Source organism: Lepidothrix coronata, unplaced genomic scaffold (assembly GCF_001604755.1).
Source record: "Lepidothrix coronata isolate B3197 unplaced genomic scaffold, Lepidothrix_coronata-1.0 Scaffold152, whole genome shotgun sequence".
Classification (NCBI taxonomy): Eukaryota; Metazoa; Chordata; class Aves; order Passeriformes; family Pipridae; genus Lepidothrix; species Lepidothrix coronata.
Window position 1 is genome coordinate 2,171,933 of NW_016690332.1, and position 15,693 is coordinate 2,187,625.

At 41.0% G+C, this 15,693-nt stretch overlaps 1 protein-coding gene across 1 annotated transcript in view; it reads right to left on the reverse strand.

Moving 5' to 3' along the window:
- Positions 1–11,501: 11,501 nt before the first annotated feature.
- The window catches only part of PXDC1 (PX domain containing 1), a 22,609-nt gene continuing 18,417 nt past the window's right edge, over positions 11,502–15,693 (reverse strand). Inside the window, exon 4 of the mRNA XM_017828778.1 lies at positions 11,502–12,026. Coding sequence (XP_017684267.1) covers positions 11,992–12,026 — 35 coding nt within the window. The 3' untranslated portion in view covers positions 11,502–11,991. The remainder of the gene's footprint in view (positions 12,027–15,693) is intronic.

The following is a 15,693-nucleotide window of genomic DNA, read 5'->3' on the forward strand; positions in this document are numbered from 1 at the left end:
GCCATATCCTCGTAACCATGGAAACCACTCATGGCAAATTCCCTCAAAACGCAAAAGCAGAAGGATGTAAAGGAATAAACATTTTAAAAAGGTTGTACACAAAGAGAAAGACAGCATCTTCATAAATGCAAGACAGGAGAAAAACACAGTATTTTCATGCTGGAGGGTTAACTGTCAGGCTGGTTACCTTCCTCACTGGACAGTTAGCATTAGACAAAGTCCTCTGTTTTATGAGTAAATGACAACCTTTTATCATGCCTAGGACAGATGTACTTTGAATTCAAAAAAATAACTTAGATTTTTGTCTTCAGAAATAAAAAATAAAGGCATGCTCCTGAGTAAAATCATAACAAAGGTAGAGTCATACCTGAGCAGACCTTGGTCCACCTAGTTCAGTTTTCTGCCTCCAACAGTACCTGTAAATGAGGTAAAAAACAAGTATCACTGGAAGGCACTTTCACCCTAATATTCTCCCCAGCCTTAGAGGATTCCCTGGTTTATCTAGACAGTAAAGCTCAAAGAAGCTCTATGCCAAACACTTTTCCAGGCTCCTTTCCAAACCATCCTTTGGCAGGCAGTACAAGAAGCCTCGTTCACTCCACATGAACAACCACCTTCTGTTTGCATTGAGCCTACTAGTGTCACTTGATGGACCCCTGTTCTCATGTGAGAAGAAATAACAATCAGTCAATCTCTGTTCCCCCCCCTCCTATGTCACTCACAATTTTGTAGATCTCAATCATATCATCCATCCACCCTTGGAAAAGGACAATATAAAGCTCAGCCTACTTAACTGTTCCTTGAAAGAGATAATCTCATACCTTTGCTCACACACATTACCTTTCTTCAGAATTTCTTCTGCTGTAATACATCTTGAGATGAGAGGATCAGAACTGCTTGGAGGGAGTGAACCTTGGGAACAAGCAGTACCTTTTTTATCTCTGTTGTCTTTCCACAAAGTAATAGTATTTAATCTTTTATTCCATTGCTACTGAGCACTAAGCTGATGGTTTCGTGGAACTATTATAAACCCACAATTTCACTCTTATGTTACAATAACAAAGTCTTAGCTCAGAATACTATACGTGAAGCCAAGATTACTTTTACCCAGGAGTTACAGTTACCTGCTCTGAATTTCATCTGCTATCATACTATCCATCTCTCAAATTCAGCAGATCATTTTTCAGTCTACCCTTGAGCTTTTCCAGAGCACTTGGGTGATTAGTACCAGCCCTGTCAATCAGCTAATTTTCATTTTTTTTATTTGTACCTCAACCTGTTTCATAATTAATTCAAATTTTAGGCTTATCATTTGCTGAATCACTGCTAAAAATAATGGCGTAGGGAATCTCCCCAACTTCTTCTACAGTACGCAAACACAAATAATCATCTCTGCAGCAGTCTTGTCCATATGGCTAACAGCTGGCTCCACCAGCCCTCTGGTGAACTTTTTGTTCTTGGTGTAAGGCCCTGCAGACTCTCCTCCTCCTCCCAGGGCTCTGACAGCCACTGCCCAAGGCCAGCTCTGAGACGGTGCAGCTGTGTGACCTTGAACCTGACTGCTGGGAGCAGAGCTGGGAGAAGCCTTAATGGGGGCCTCTGCTCCTTCCAGAGTTTTAAGCTCAAGCCCTTGCTCTTGGACCCTGCCCAAGCTATGCTGTTGGTGGCCCTGTGTCCACCCTTGCCCCTCGCAAATCCAAACCCTGATCCAGTAACATAACTTCCCAGTTATGAGTCCATAAGTGGACTCAGCTGGCAAGTTGGACTCCAGGCTGCTCCTGGTCATCATCACCCGACTGACTCTGCCCTCTCTGCCTGAAACCCATAGCGAGGGCACTGTCCTACCTACTTTACTTCACCTTCTCTCCTGGCTTCCAGTCCCCTGTGCAGCAGCCTCAGGCTCATTGCTAAATGGCAGACAGGCTGGAAGGAGGACCAGTTCATTTTCATATCTGATTTTCATATTTGTATTATATTATAATAATAAGTTTCAAACTCATGATGATTAAACCTGAGGAATGGTTTTGGAGTGAGATGTGGAGAGGAAGAAAAAGGGGACCTCCAGTTTATTCTGGTGTTAGCAGAGGAGGCTCAGTGGCTGTGTACACCACACACATTCTCTGTGCATGACCTTGATCTGGTTGCTTAACTGTTCCCTGTCAGTCTCTCTTGCTCTAAAAAGGGATTAAACTTTTCTCCAGAGAACAAAAGAATGCTCCTTCCTCCCTCCCTCCCTGCCTGTAACAAATGTCAGCAACAGCCCTGACTGGAGCTGGGAAAACTTGGAAGTTTGCCATTGACTTTAGCAAGTTAAGAAAGAGGCTTCATTTACAGAGCAGGAACAAGATGAGCTTTTCTGTAGAAAACCTTCTATAGAAAAGATTATAGTCCTTCTCTGTGTTCAACATGTATAAACACACTAGTATATGGTTGGGCAACAGATATCATCCCTAAGCCTTGTAAAGACACACTTAAAAACTTCCAGAAAACAGCTTTTCATTCTGAAGTAACAAAAATTTACTAGTGACTATAATACATTACAAGGCCCATGTCAATGTAGCCAGCTTGTAGCCTCAGCAAGCAGGTCTTCCTTTAAAAAAAGAAAAAAAAAAAATCTGTATTTTGGCAACAATTTTACTATGCCAAGCTACAAAGGAAATGGCCTGTAGTCTTCCACTGACTATGCTTTAGAAAATTCTCTCCTACGGTACTAATTATCAAATGGCCTTAAAAAAGAACGCTAATACAGTTTTGATAACTGTGTGTTGAGCTACACATAGAGGCACAGAATGTTAAAAATAAAAGACAATCTAAGCTCTATAGCCATGTTTCAGCAAGCTGTAAGTGAACTTCTGCAAGGGCCACAGAAGCAGGGAGAGCACTTTGGAAAGACAGGTCATCAAAACACCAGGTTTTATTGACATAAACCCCACCTATGATATTAAAATACCTTGTCATTTTTCCTGATTCTATTTAAGAAAACTAATGCAGTTCTACAGTGCTCTGCATTTTAAAATACATATTTTTCCCCCTTCTCTCCTTCCTCTCTCTTTTGTTGCGCCTTTCTTAGTGGTAAAGTGACAAGAGAGAAGCAGAGAGAAAAACACTGATACAAACATCAGGGGGGAAAAAAAGAAAACTTAGAATATGTCTTCTTATAATTAAACTGTTCAGGGTGAAAATTGTCTTAAGAAAAGTCTTGCCATGATGGCATGCATAAAAATATATGGAAAACCAGGCCTGGAGGCTGAAACACTATTTGTGGGTTGTTTTTTTTAAACTGATATTGTTGGTAGTGATTTTAGGAATATAGTAAAGCTTATGAAGGAATTCTCTACCTCAAAGTTTCGTGTTTTCTCCCCCCAGCCCTTTCATGTCAGTTGCACTTAATAAAACACAATTCCCTGCAACATCTGTCCCTTAAAAAAAGCTGGCATACCCACATTCATGTCTGTTAATGTTTAGCTCAGCTGCCTAAAATATTTATCTTAAATCAGATTCCAGTGTCATCTCTAAGATTAAGCAGCACTGGCATTAACAGGGTGAAATGAGAACAAGCATGGTGATTTTGTCACTTTCAAATTTTAGCATTAGTCCTGCATTTGAGTGTCCTGACTTGGCTTCTGAACAGGGAATTTCATACTGTATCTATCCAGAACATGGGAAAGGTTATTGATAATAATAATTAAAATGGATAACAAGATAGTCCTCAGCTCTGCAGATTAAATGGAATAAGGACTTGGAATTCTGGTCCAAAAGACTCCCAGAAAGGGCTTAATATTTACTACATAAAACTAGACAACATGTCATAGTCACAGGAAGAGGCCTTATGGAATCACTATTTTTCATTGCATGTCATATCCTTTCTCTCAGGTCCTTGAAATTCTAAAGGTTTAAATTGTTGTGCCAGATCTAAAGAGAGATTTTTAGATCTCTAAAGAGAGATCATAAACAAGCCTTACATTTCATGGACCACACTGCAGATTTAAGGCGGGTGACTGAGTAGTAGACCCTGCTACAAGCCTCGTGCTGACACCAATTTAGAGGTGAGTTATTTGGGAATAGCTTGATAGATAAACACCATGTAGGACTGTGCAGAGCAGAGACACCTTGAGTCCTGATCTAAGCAGAAATTCAATTTCACCACTTTCTGAAGTGTGGCAACAGCCAGGTGGGAAATTGCATTTCCCACCTGGGAAAATCATTCCTATGCTCTAGAAAGCTCACTACAGGCTTTAATTTTCCCAGAGTAACAGTTCTTCCAAATATGTGCCACATACATCTCCTTTAATCAAGAATTCAACATTCGGAAGTGCTGTGGGTGTCTGTTTCTAATCTGTAGCTGTGCCCTCCCCCGCAGTGATAAGCTGTGGACAGGTATTTTTAGCACAGCAGCCTGGAGTCCCATTTGATGTGTGTTATGTTGGAGGCTGCTTCACTGACCAGAATGATAACAGCACCACGTACAAGGAGCATAATTTCCCTCTTCAGATGAATAAATGTGTTAGGGGAGGTTTCCAAGTGAGGGCATCTAACTGGATATAGACCGAAAGATGTCCATCCTCCTTCACAGCTATTAATGGGTCTTGCAACTGCTCTGCAACTCTCTTCTGACTCATTGAGATGTATAATTCTTTGCCCTGTTGCTTGCTTCATAAAAATCCTGTCTGGCATTGTACCTTTATGAATAATAATGTCTGTTCTCGATGCAAATGCTTCAGACATCTTAAGCTGAAGTCCTGCAGGTTATATATTGCTATAGTACTTGTTACTGTATCCCTCGACTAGCATTCTTGTTCCTGTTTCACTAACATCCACTTATACACATTAGCTCCATCTTCTCCCCTCAATCATGCATCTAATCACCCATCCTCCACAGCCGACCTGCCACCTTTATCAATTCTCAGGTTGCTAAGCACAAAGGAGACAAATTTAATCATGAATCTTCTCACAGCTCAGAAACTGCAGTTCTACACGTTTCAATGCAGATTGGTCAAATGTCCCTGTTGTCTCCTCAACTTGAGGAGTGGTACTCCCAACCCTCTTAACCTGTTCACAACTAAACCCCGGGGTATTTTGATATTTTCCCATCTGCACTTCAGTAGTTATTAAGTAGAAGGGAGACCAAAATTGTTCTTTCTGAGAAATGTATTGCTTGCACATTCATCATGACCAGCACCAGTGATTGTGCAGGCTCCATAGTGTTGTCCCACCTATCAAAGCCCTGACCTTTATGGACCTCCTGCCAGGGAACACCTCCACTCTCTCTCCAGCAATGATCGTATTTACTACCTGGAGCCACAGGTTATAATGCCAATATGGGTTCAAATTTGTGATTACTTTAATGTCAGCTTGTTTGCTGGATTAGATATTTACTAAGTCTACAGAGAGAGGATGCCAATAAGCTGTTTCAAGTGAACTACCCATTGATAAATTTTCTACCAATACAGGCTGGAATCAGAAAGGAACACAAGCAAATCTCCCAGTCCTCAAAGCCTGTAAATTGATATTTTTTTGGAAGCTACATGTGAACAGATGTTGTCATTTTATTCTAAAAACCAGGGCAACATTTATCATAAATATCAATGTCACATCAGTGTTTTCTGGCAGCTGAGTCATCAAGCAGCCATATTCTCTGGAACAAGATAACTATACTATTAACTCACATGTTGTACAAAGAGTATGTTCCCACACATGCAGTCTCTGTAGACATCTCTGGGAATTGAGTCCCTGTAAAAGGAAAAATCATGCTTATATCAGGAATGCTTGTAAAGATGAGGTTTATCACAATAAGCAAAACAGTGAAACTCACTGTGAACAAAGCAGGGTGGTGACAACGTCACCTCCAAACAGTACCTCCCAACAGTCACCCAGTGAGCATCAGGCACTACATTCATCACGTCAGAGGGCAGCCCAGGAAATCTCCACAACAACTCAGGAGCAGGTCTAGGGTCAACTACTCTTGTAGTCCATCTTAGGAATAATAAAGGCCCTGGGCTGAGCTGAAGCAGAGCCCCTGATGAGAGGATGTGGGTGAGGTCCCAGGTGCGGTGGGTGATCAAGGCAATCCAAGCTGTGAGCACCCTCACCTACATATTTAATCCTACACATATAGACATGAAGTATACACTATAAGGTGCACGGGGAACTAATTGAAACAGAATTACTAAACCCTCTACATGATCTGAGCGGTGCTTTAAGGAAGCAATCATAAAACTTTGTTGTTGCAAAATGTCTGTTTCCAAAAGTTCAGCACATTCATCTTATGCAAAGGCACCTGATCAGACATCTCCTCCTTTCAACAAAACCAGCTAGGGCTAACACTGTTCCTTACAGAATGGTGGTGAGGATCTGCATGATTCAGTACCTGGACACTGCCAATACACGAGCACACAAGCCCAGCTCCACTCTGACAAAGATGAATTACTGCAGCTTTAAGACTGAAACCATTCCTGGAGATCTCTGTTTGCATTGCAGTCCTTCCCTTATTTATCAGTCCCTCTCCTTCCAAGCCATCCTAGTGCTTTCTGACCCCTCCTTCCACATACACCCACTGGTTGTTTTTCTATCTGAAGGTCACTTCAAGATGGTTGAATGTAGCTTGTGTCACTGTGCTAAACTGCTGAAGCCAGCTCCCATGAGACAAAAGGAAACTTGGCAAAAATCAGGAAATTTCTTTTTTGAAATGAGTGCATGTTCATTCAAAAGTCATGGAATCTGTTCAACTTAATTTTAATGGTGACAAGGGAAAAAAATGGACAATGGTTGTTTTGCTCGTGGTGGTGCTGATGTTTTTGTTTTTTCATTTTACATGGCAAAGTTGGCTTCTGGTATATGTAATTATTTCTGTTTCCAGCCTGCCCGGTACAAGGTGATACAGCGAAACAAGAATTACTTGCAGATGGTTTCCAAACTAAACTACAATGCTAAATGAAGTAACTTACTAATGGAAATTATTAAAGTTGCTTGGAGCCCCCCAGAACACTGGAGGCATTTTAAGGTTACTGCAAAGAGATTTGTAGAGAGGACCAAGTGCCTCCAAGAAGTTGAGAGCCTCCTGTGAGATGCCAGGGCAGCCAAAGGAGTCTCAGTGGTTCACAGAGCCTTATAAACACACACATTGCAATTGCCACCAAGTGTTTTTCCCAGGTTGTGTCAGAAACAGCTGTAGCAAAGGGACAGGCAAGGTTTTACATGGAGCACCAACATATGCTGTAAAAGATTTTAGTTAATAACTTTTATTTTTTGAAGTTCACTTGAAAAAACACACACAGAGCTGATGCTGGGATGCTTTTAATCAAAATTCAGTGTTCACATTTGGATTTTCTTCTTGCCAGTATATCAGCTGTCATTTCTATCTAAAAGTTTCTAAAAATTGTTTAAGAGAATTTGAGGACTAGAAGAGGGGTGTTGAAGGCATCTCCGCAGCCCAGGCTGGGGCTGAGGTGTAATCCAGTACTTTCTGGAGGTAGTGGGCCCTTGTGCAGCTGAGAGACAATCTCATACCAGCCAGATCTCCAGTTCAGACATGTAGGTAGCCTCACAAGACAACAGAAAATTAATTTTACTACTCTGCAGTTAGACAAGGTATTTTTAGAGAATAGGGAGCTTTTCTCCAAATACTTACCTGGGCAGGTTCCCCTAACAGCAGCCTTTAAAGTGAAGAACAACAACCAAGTCTGTAGCAACTCCTCTACTATGGTGCAAGGCATCTGCCTGCTAGATGTCCTGCCAGGACAAAAACCCTGAATCCCTGAAAAATTCTGTCTTAGCCACCTCTTAGAGTCCCATCTCCTGTTCTGTGACACCAAAGTTCAAGTTGTTCTTTCTTTCAACAGGGCACAGTGGGGTTATATACATCATTTGTAAGAAATACAGAGATGATAACAGGGATTGGGAAAGCCCAGAAAGTTTGAATTCATACAGTTCAATAGTAAATGCATCTCAGCAATTTCCACATCTTCACTGCTGCTATGGACTTTTAGGTAAATGCAAATTCTCCATTTGTTGAATCTAGATATATTATGAATGTTACCTTGGTATTTTGCCCTTACCTGAATCCCCCAAAGCATGTATTACTAACAAAGTTAATTAAAATGAGAATGGTTTTAGAGCTAGAAGAAATTACCTGACAGTACTGAAAATGGGAACGCTCTGTGTGCTATAAAACTTGGGAACTGCACTTCAGGGTGTGAACGTTTCCATAAGAAAGCAGTTACATTGATGAAAGATGATAGGTAAAATAGCCTGAAAATTTGTGTATGTGTGGGAAAGGGAGTTCAGAGATAGTTGACTGGAACAGGAATGGATATTATTATAGTAAGCCATTAGAAAATGTTCTTTTGTTTTTTCTTTTTTTTTTTTTTAGTTTGTTGCTGAGCTATAGATTATTGCTGTTATAAAGAATGGCCTTGGAATCCAAGACCGAGCTTTTAAAAAGTATTTGATGTAACAAAAAAATAACAGACTGGTGGACAAAACATAGCATTGTGTGATACACTTTCTCTTCCCTAACTCTTATAAGACTTGGCAACATTATAATGCCAGCATATTTCATGACTTGAAAAATAAAAACCGAATGATTTTGTCATCACTGTTCCTGCCAAGAGACACATACCTCCTGCTCCTTCACTAGATACCAGCATACTTCAACTCTGTTCTGCTCACGAAGCTAATAGCCAGGACTGGTACATGTGACCCCCATGCAGCGTGCCAAAGGGAGCAGCCAAAGCTCCAGAGACAATACAGACCAGCTTTTTAACAACACAGCTCTTATATAGGAATTATCTTTGCATTGTGAAGAGGAGCTTGGGGATAAAATTCTTGTGCCACTTGTTTCCATTAGAGTCATCGATAGGTTAACCAACAGATAATTCTAAAAATTACATGTTAACTGTTATGTTTCTGAAGAACCACAGACCAATCACCCAGTTGGATGGCAGCACTTTGCACGTCCCAAGATATTTTTCACAGGGCTCTGCAGATCTGGGCATGCGGGATTTTGCCTGCTACAATGCCTGAACAGGGGAGAGGTCTTGTTTAGAAATCTAAACCATGAAATTTTATTTCAGCTACATTTTTCTTAAAGGATGAAAGACTGATGTTTGTTTGTTTGTTTGTTTGTTTGGGGTTTTTCGGATGCAATAACACAGCAAGTACTGAATTCTGCACCATATTTCAGGTCCCCAGAATATAAGGGTACATGGCAAAAATAAATTAAAAAAAAAAAATTCCAAAACATGCAGGACGAAAATCCTGAGCATTCATCATCTGGGCCCCAAGGGCACTCGCAGGTCTGGCTGTCCCTGCCGGGCCCTGGGTTTCCCACACTTGCCCATGGTGCAGGTCACCATGTGAGCCCCCCCAGCCCCAGGAACACTGCAGCAAGGCTGGTTTCACACTCCTTAGAGCAGACCCACGTCCTGGCCTGTCCTTGGCCCATCCCCATCCTCAGGGAGGTCCCTGATGCCTGAGACTGCCCTGGTTCCCTGCTCCTGGCAGGGTGGTGGGACACACCCTGGCTGCCCAGCTCTGCCCTGACAGCCCCATGGGAGCCCCTGCTTCCACCAGCCCTCACGGGGCTCTGGCATTCAGCTGGTTTTCATATAAGGAATTTGGTTGTACATTTTAAAAATTAGCAATACTTATATATTTATTTTTTAATACATACATTTTAAAGTGCTTTAAAAGATAAGTAGTTATCATGTGGTTAATAATTCATAGAAAAATTCAAATTAATCAGGGGACAATACTGCATCACAAGCCAATGACGCTGCTTTTCAAAATATTACTCAAGGAAAACTCAGTGATAGGGAGACCAAAGAAACACAGTAGGCTGACAGCAAGGTCAGGAATTGAAATAAAATAGTCCAACACCCACTCCAATGCACAGGTCTACTAGGTGCTATTTCTACTTCACCATGGTTAACTAGAAGAACTGACAGAAGAGTTAAAACTAATGAGAGTAAAACAAACAAACAAATAAAAACCATTCCCGATTCTAATTCAAGAGGTTGCTCAGAAAGCCTTTGCATGAGTGATAACATATCTCTATTCTAGAAATTTACCTTTACAATTTACCTTTACAGTCTGCTTTATTTTCAAAAAAAATAATTGCCAGGTTTGATTTCACTGATGGTCTTGAAAATGCAGAATTCCTCCACTAAACCAAGTGGCATTAAACCACACACACCTAGACACAAGATCAACAGCTAGGCAGAGAGGTTCCATATGGATACACACCATGTCTACAGTATGAGTAGCACATGGAGCACAGAAATTGCCAAAATTCATCCTGTTTCCAAAACTAAAAGAAAAAAAAAGAGGATTAGACATGTCTGGGAAAGTGCCCACAAATAAAAAGGAAAAAAAAAAATGAAGCCACTGTTTTAAGCAGTAGAAGTGTACTGAAGGTGAGTTTTATTTTATTTCATTAAAATATATTTTAAAAACATACTGTGTAAAAGAATTAGGATCCTCAATAATTTATTATTTACATTAACAAATTCTGTTTGACTGTTATTCTACAGATAGAAATGAAAAGTCTGCAGAAGGGAGTTGTATCAGTTTTTTCGGGACCAAGCAAGCCTCTTTTCCAAGAAACCCATCCAAAACGCATCCCTTCCCACTTCAATCCCTTTGAATTCAGATTTGCAAACAGTTTGCAAAAAGCTCAATGAAAGGTCATGTTGGCAAGTGTTGAGCACTCGTAGTGAGACCAAGGACTTCGGAGTGCTCTGCTAGAGAAAGACTGAGGAGACTTTAACATCACACTAGTCAAGAGGCTGCACTCCAATCCCACTCTTGCTCCCACTGTCCTATCTCTGCTGAAATCCATGGCATTACACGACCTCTCCAGGCAGATCTTGGAAAGTTAGACAGACTCCTTGAGACTGGTTGGCAGTGGAACAAGTGTTTTTCCTACCACTGTAGACACAATACAGCTTATCAGGCTTTTTCAGTCCAAATACAACATAAATCTTTTTGTCTTCCTTCCCAACCCTGGGAAGAAATATGCATAGGGAATTATTTCTCTGATGTAAACAACTGTAAGCACCATTCACATATGCTGGTCCACATAAAAAAAAAAAAGTTGTATCAAAGTGCCTGCCATAGCCTTGACCCTTCTTAGCAGAGCAGCTCAGCTTTCCCATCAGCTTTCCAGAGTTCTGAAATTGTAGGGGTACCCTACATCATGCACAGTCCATTGCAATGCCAGCTGCTACCTGCTTTACTATTCCAGGAAAGAGCAGTCACCCTTTCAGTGATCATATAAAAGCCCATGATTAAAAGAAGTAAAGCCATCAGCTCATGTGTTCTGTTTCCTGGAGGCACTCAATGGTATTTCTGACATCTCGTGTAAGGCACCAATCAACCAGTAGCTGAGCAAAAAGCGACCCACAAGACCTCCATTAAGCAACCGCAGAGGGAACTGACAAAGTTCAGCCGGTTTGCTTGTCTTCTTGCTTGCACATCATAAAAAGCGTGGTCACGCCATCTGGGGAAGTTTCTGCTGGTATCCTAAAAGAGGAAGCCTCAAATTGCACTGCAAGCCGAGGAGCACAGCTGACAGAGTACCACAGCACAAGTTTCTGATGGCTGCATCAGAGTGGTAGTTCCCACAGACACGGTAGAGATTTCCTTGAGCCCCAAGAGGCCTCTGCTGCTTTTCTTTCACAGAAAACGAGTTTGTTGTCAACAGCCAAGCAGTAACCTCCTTACAAGATGTCTCCATAATACACAACGGAGGACCACACTACAAAATCAGCTTTGTGGCGTACTTGCTGCAGCTTCTCTGCTGTTGGTTTTGTCTGCACAGCCTTATTCACAGAGTTGCAATGCCAGAGATAGCAGAGCCTATAGATGAAGAGGTTGGCTGGATGCTGGCTGACTGCATCCTTGAGCAGTCTCAGTCCAGAATGTCAGTCTCAAATGGAACCAGGTGGTAGTATGTCAAATTGGTGACATAAGCTGTTGGATCATCACTGTCTTCTAGCTCTGAGGTAAAGTCACTAACGCTTTCAAACCTAAGGAGAAATGAAAGAAAAACAAACACCAACAGGCATTAAGTCATTAATGTTCATTTAGAAAATCAAAGTCAAAGGAATTGGAAGAACAGTACTAAGGGAGAGGGAGAAGTACTTGGAGCTGAATCCATCCACACCTGCTCCTCCTCCCTCTTACACCCATGTGTATAAGAGTAAACCATACGCCAATGAGAGCCATGGTACACGCAAGCAAATAATCTTGTTATCCCTGACTTTCAAAGCTACTGGTGAGGAAGGAAGGAAAGAAGCAGCAAGTGAGCCTTGGAAGAGTGAATCATGCAGCTGAAGTCCACATCCTTCTATTTTTTTCCCCCAGCATGTGGCAACAACACGAAATGTCTCAGTTCTTATGCAGAAGTGGAAAGGGAACTGCCTTTGTTTCCCATCTGAATTTGGACTCTCACCGTTTTACTTCACAGGTACCTTCTTTGGGTTTGGCTTTTGTAAGAAGCCAAATGTCTAACGTGAGTAGGAAATATGACTACAGTGTCCTTTCTCCAGAGCCTTGCTGTCCTCCCTGGGGCACAAAATTTAAATTTTGGCAAGCAGAGAAATCCCAAATATAAAGAGATTTCAAATTTAGTTTTATTTGTTTGGGTATTTTCCTTCCCACTTCCCAAATCCTGTGTTATAACCTGAACTTTTGCAAGGATTACCCACTGTCTCACACCTACTCTCAACCAGAAGGCATCGACTTGCTAAAACCTACACCTTCCTCAATTATACACATTTCCATTCCAATGAGGCTTGAATTTCTGCAATAAGAAACATTATCTTCTTCCTTGATAGCCTAACAGTTAAAGGCAGTCACTGTAGGCCAAGGATTAAATTTCATCTGTTTTAGAAAGGGATTTGAAGAACTGTCAAGCTTCTTTTTCTCACACTGTCTTTAATATTTGGAAAGAACTTTCATTCACTCTGATAAAGTGAGAAATAAAATAAAATAGAAACTGAAAAATTGCACAAGATGGAAAAAGAAATCCTAACCTAGCTCTGACTACAGCATGTATTCTAACACCTTTTTAGGCTGGTCTACTTCAGCTCTCTGAATGGCAGATAAACAGAGGAGCTTTAAAAGAACTAATGTTTAAAACTGCATCTCACTAGCACACAAACTAGTTAGACTCTTACCTAAGAGTTGCTTAGGTAAGTGAAGCAAACTCGCCCTAGAGGGTGACCTAAGAGTCAGGTATTTCAGAGGACCTGAAGAAGAGTGGTAGGATAAATAAACAGATATATCTCCCACTCCCATCTCTTCCTGAAACTTTATTTAGAAGCATCATAAGTTATTGGATAGCCTGGTCTACACATCCTGCAATGTATGGCCATAGTTCTGTCTTTTCCATACTCCTGACCAGTCCTTCTCATCTCTTTTTTTTAACTATGAGAACCACAACATTTTTTTGAGCAGAAATTCGTAGATTTTCTCCTGCAGTACTGTTGCTATGCTCTTTGCTTTAAATGAAATAGAAATGATACTGAACTTTGAATGTTTATTACCCTCATTCCTCCACTCCCTCCAGGCTATTTGCTTCCCTGCATGTGTGGGAACATGTGCAGAAGGAAGTTGACTTGGTATCTTGCAAATACTTCACAGATCACGTTGTGCTATCTTATGCACTGCTAGTGATCCAGAAACAACAGATTATGAAATACCAGTGGGGCAGATAGAATGAAGAAAGCGTAAGAGGAGTCAAGAAGGCTACTCAGATTCTGCTCTCTTTCTCTTGTCAATAGTATAAAACTAGATTATTACAACTGAAAGGTCCCACAGATTTTTTGGTTCTTCAGAATCACTGATAGGTTACTACAACCAGAATGTGAGGTACAAAGCAGTGGCATTCAGATGCTGTGGTTAAGCAGAAAGCTTTCCTTGCCACCAAAAAGGAAGTGTGCGCACAGAAGTCTGCAAAGCACCACTCTAGAGTGCTCATACAAAACCAAAGCCAATGAATCAGGACTGTTTACTACAGTTAGCAGTTTATAGGGCACTCAACAGTCAAAATACTTTTGTGCTGTTACCAACAGGTCTTTTTCTCAAAATAAACTCTGCAAGCTACTATGGACCGTAGATTCCTAAATGCCCAAACTCCTGCCCTTGCTATTTTTTCCACAAAGAACCTTGACACACACACTGTCTTTCACAAGAGCCTACTTCTTGTGTTGTAAGTCACACTTCTTTACCATTTTAACCTCTGTTAATGCATTAGAGAAAGAATACCTGGAAAGCTGCCTTTCATGGGCAGGGATACCTTCCACTAGACCAGGTTACACAGAGCCCCATCCAGTCTGGTCCTGAATGCCTCCACGGATGGGGAGTCCACAAGCTGGGCAAACTGTTCCAGTGCCTCACCACCCTTACAGTAAAGAACTTCTTTCTAATATCTAATCTAAATCCACCCTCCTTCAGCTTAAGGGTATTCCGTCTTATCCTATTACTATAGAAAATTTCTGCTTTTAAAAAAAAAGTTCGATTTTTTACAAAACAGCTTTGCTACACTGGGGCCATTATCTCCTTGCTATTACCTCTTGACTATAAAATACAGCTACAGAATGGGAAAATTTAGGCCACCATACAAAACACACATTTGAAATTTACTAACTTCTTCTTGCCTTTTGACTTCACATCCTTCGGGAAGTTAAACCACAAATGCACAAAGTCAGGCTGTTACCCTAGATTTATTGCTTCCACCACAGTTTCTGGGAAACCATGCCCACAACATAGTTTTTATCATATTAATATTTTCTGGCCTTAATAGTCTCTGACTTCAATGGGATGACAGTTAGATGATGGCAGTTTCTGATCTCAGGTCAGCAAGTTTTGCTTGGGCTGCAGCACATTTTTCAAAACAAAACTAGTTTATAAGCATTTTTTAATCAAAATTTTTTAAATAATCAAAATAAGAAAGGAAAAGGCTTCCTTTGGTAATTTGCTCTTATTATTTGTCACTCTCAGTATTAAAGAGTGATCTACTGAGAAGTATATCAACTTTAATTTCCAGACAATGGCCTTACAGAATTACCTCTAGTGTGCCATTTCAGCCTCATTAATACAAGCTTATAAGCTTAAATGCTGTTAGCAAGGTCAAGGTTCAAAACACTAAGTGATAAGTTAATAAAAAGACTTCAAGAAGTGACACTGTAGCCAGAGATAACAATCCAGCTTCTGAAAAAAATCTTGTCAAGCTCTAAATCTTGCTACAGACTGTCAATTACCACATTTCAAATGTGGCAAGACAGATCACTGCTTTCAAAGACAAAGGATCCATAAGGCTTTTAGTATTCTGTTTCCATCATTTTGACTGGTCTAATGAAAAAGCAGGTAATGTTTCTCATCAAAAACATTTAAATGCTTCACTACCTGAAGTTCATTTAAAACATCAATCACCTGCTATGACAGAAATCTGTGCAGATTTCCATCAATACCCATTAAGTCACTGACTTAAGACCTACGTGAATCACAGAATCGTTAGGGTTGGCAGGTACCTCTGGAGATCATCTAGGTCAACCCCTCTACTAAGGTGGGGTCACCGAGGGCAGGTGACACAAGAATGCGTCTAGGTGGGTTTGGAATCTAGTGGTTAGGGTGCATCACTTTCACCACTGCGACCCGGGTTCGATTCCCAGCCCCCCGGGCAGATGGAGC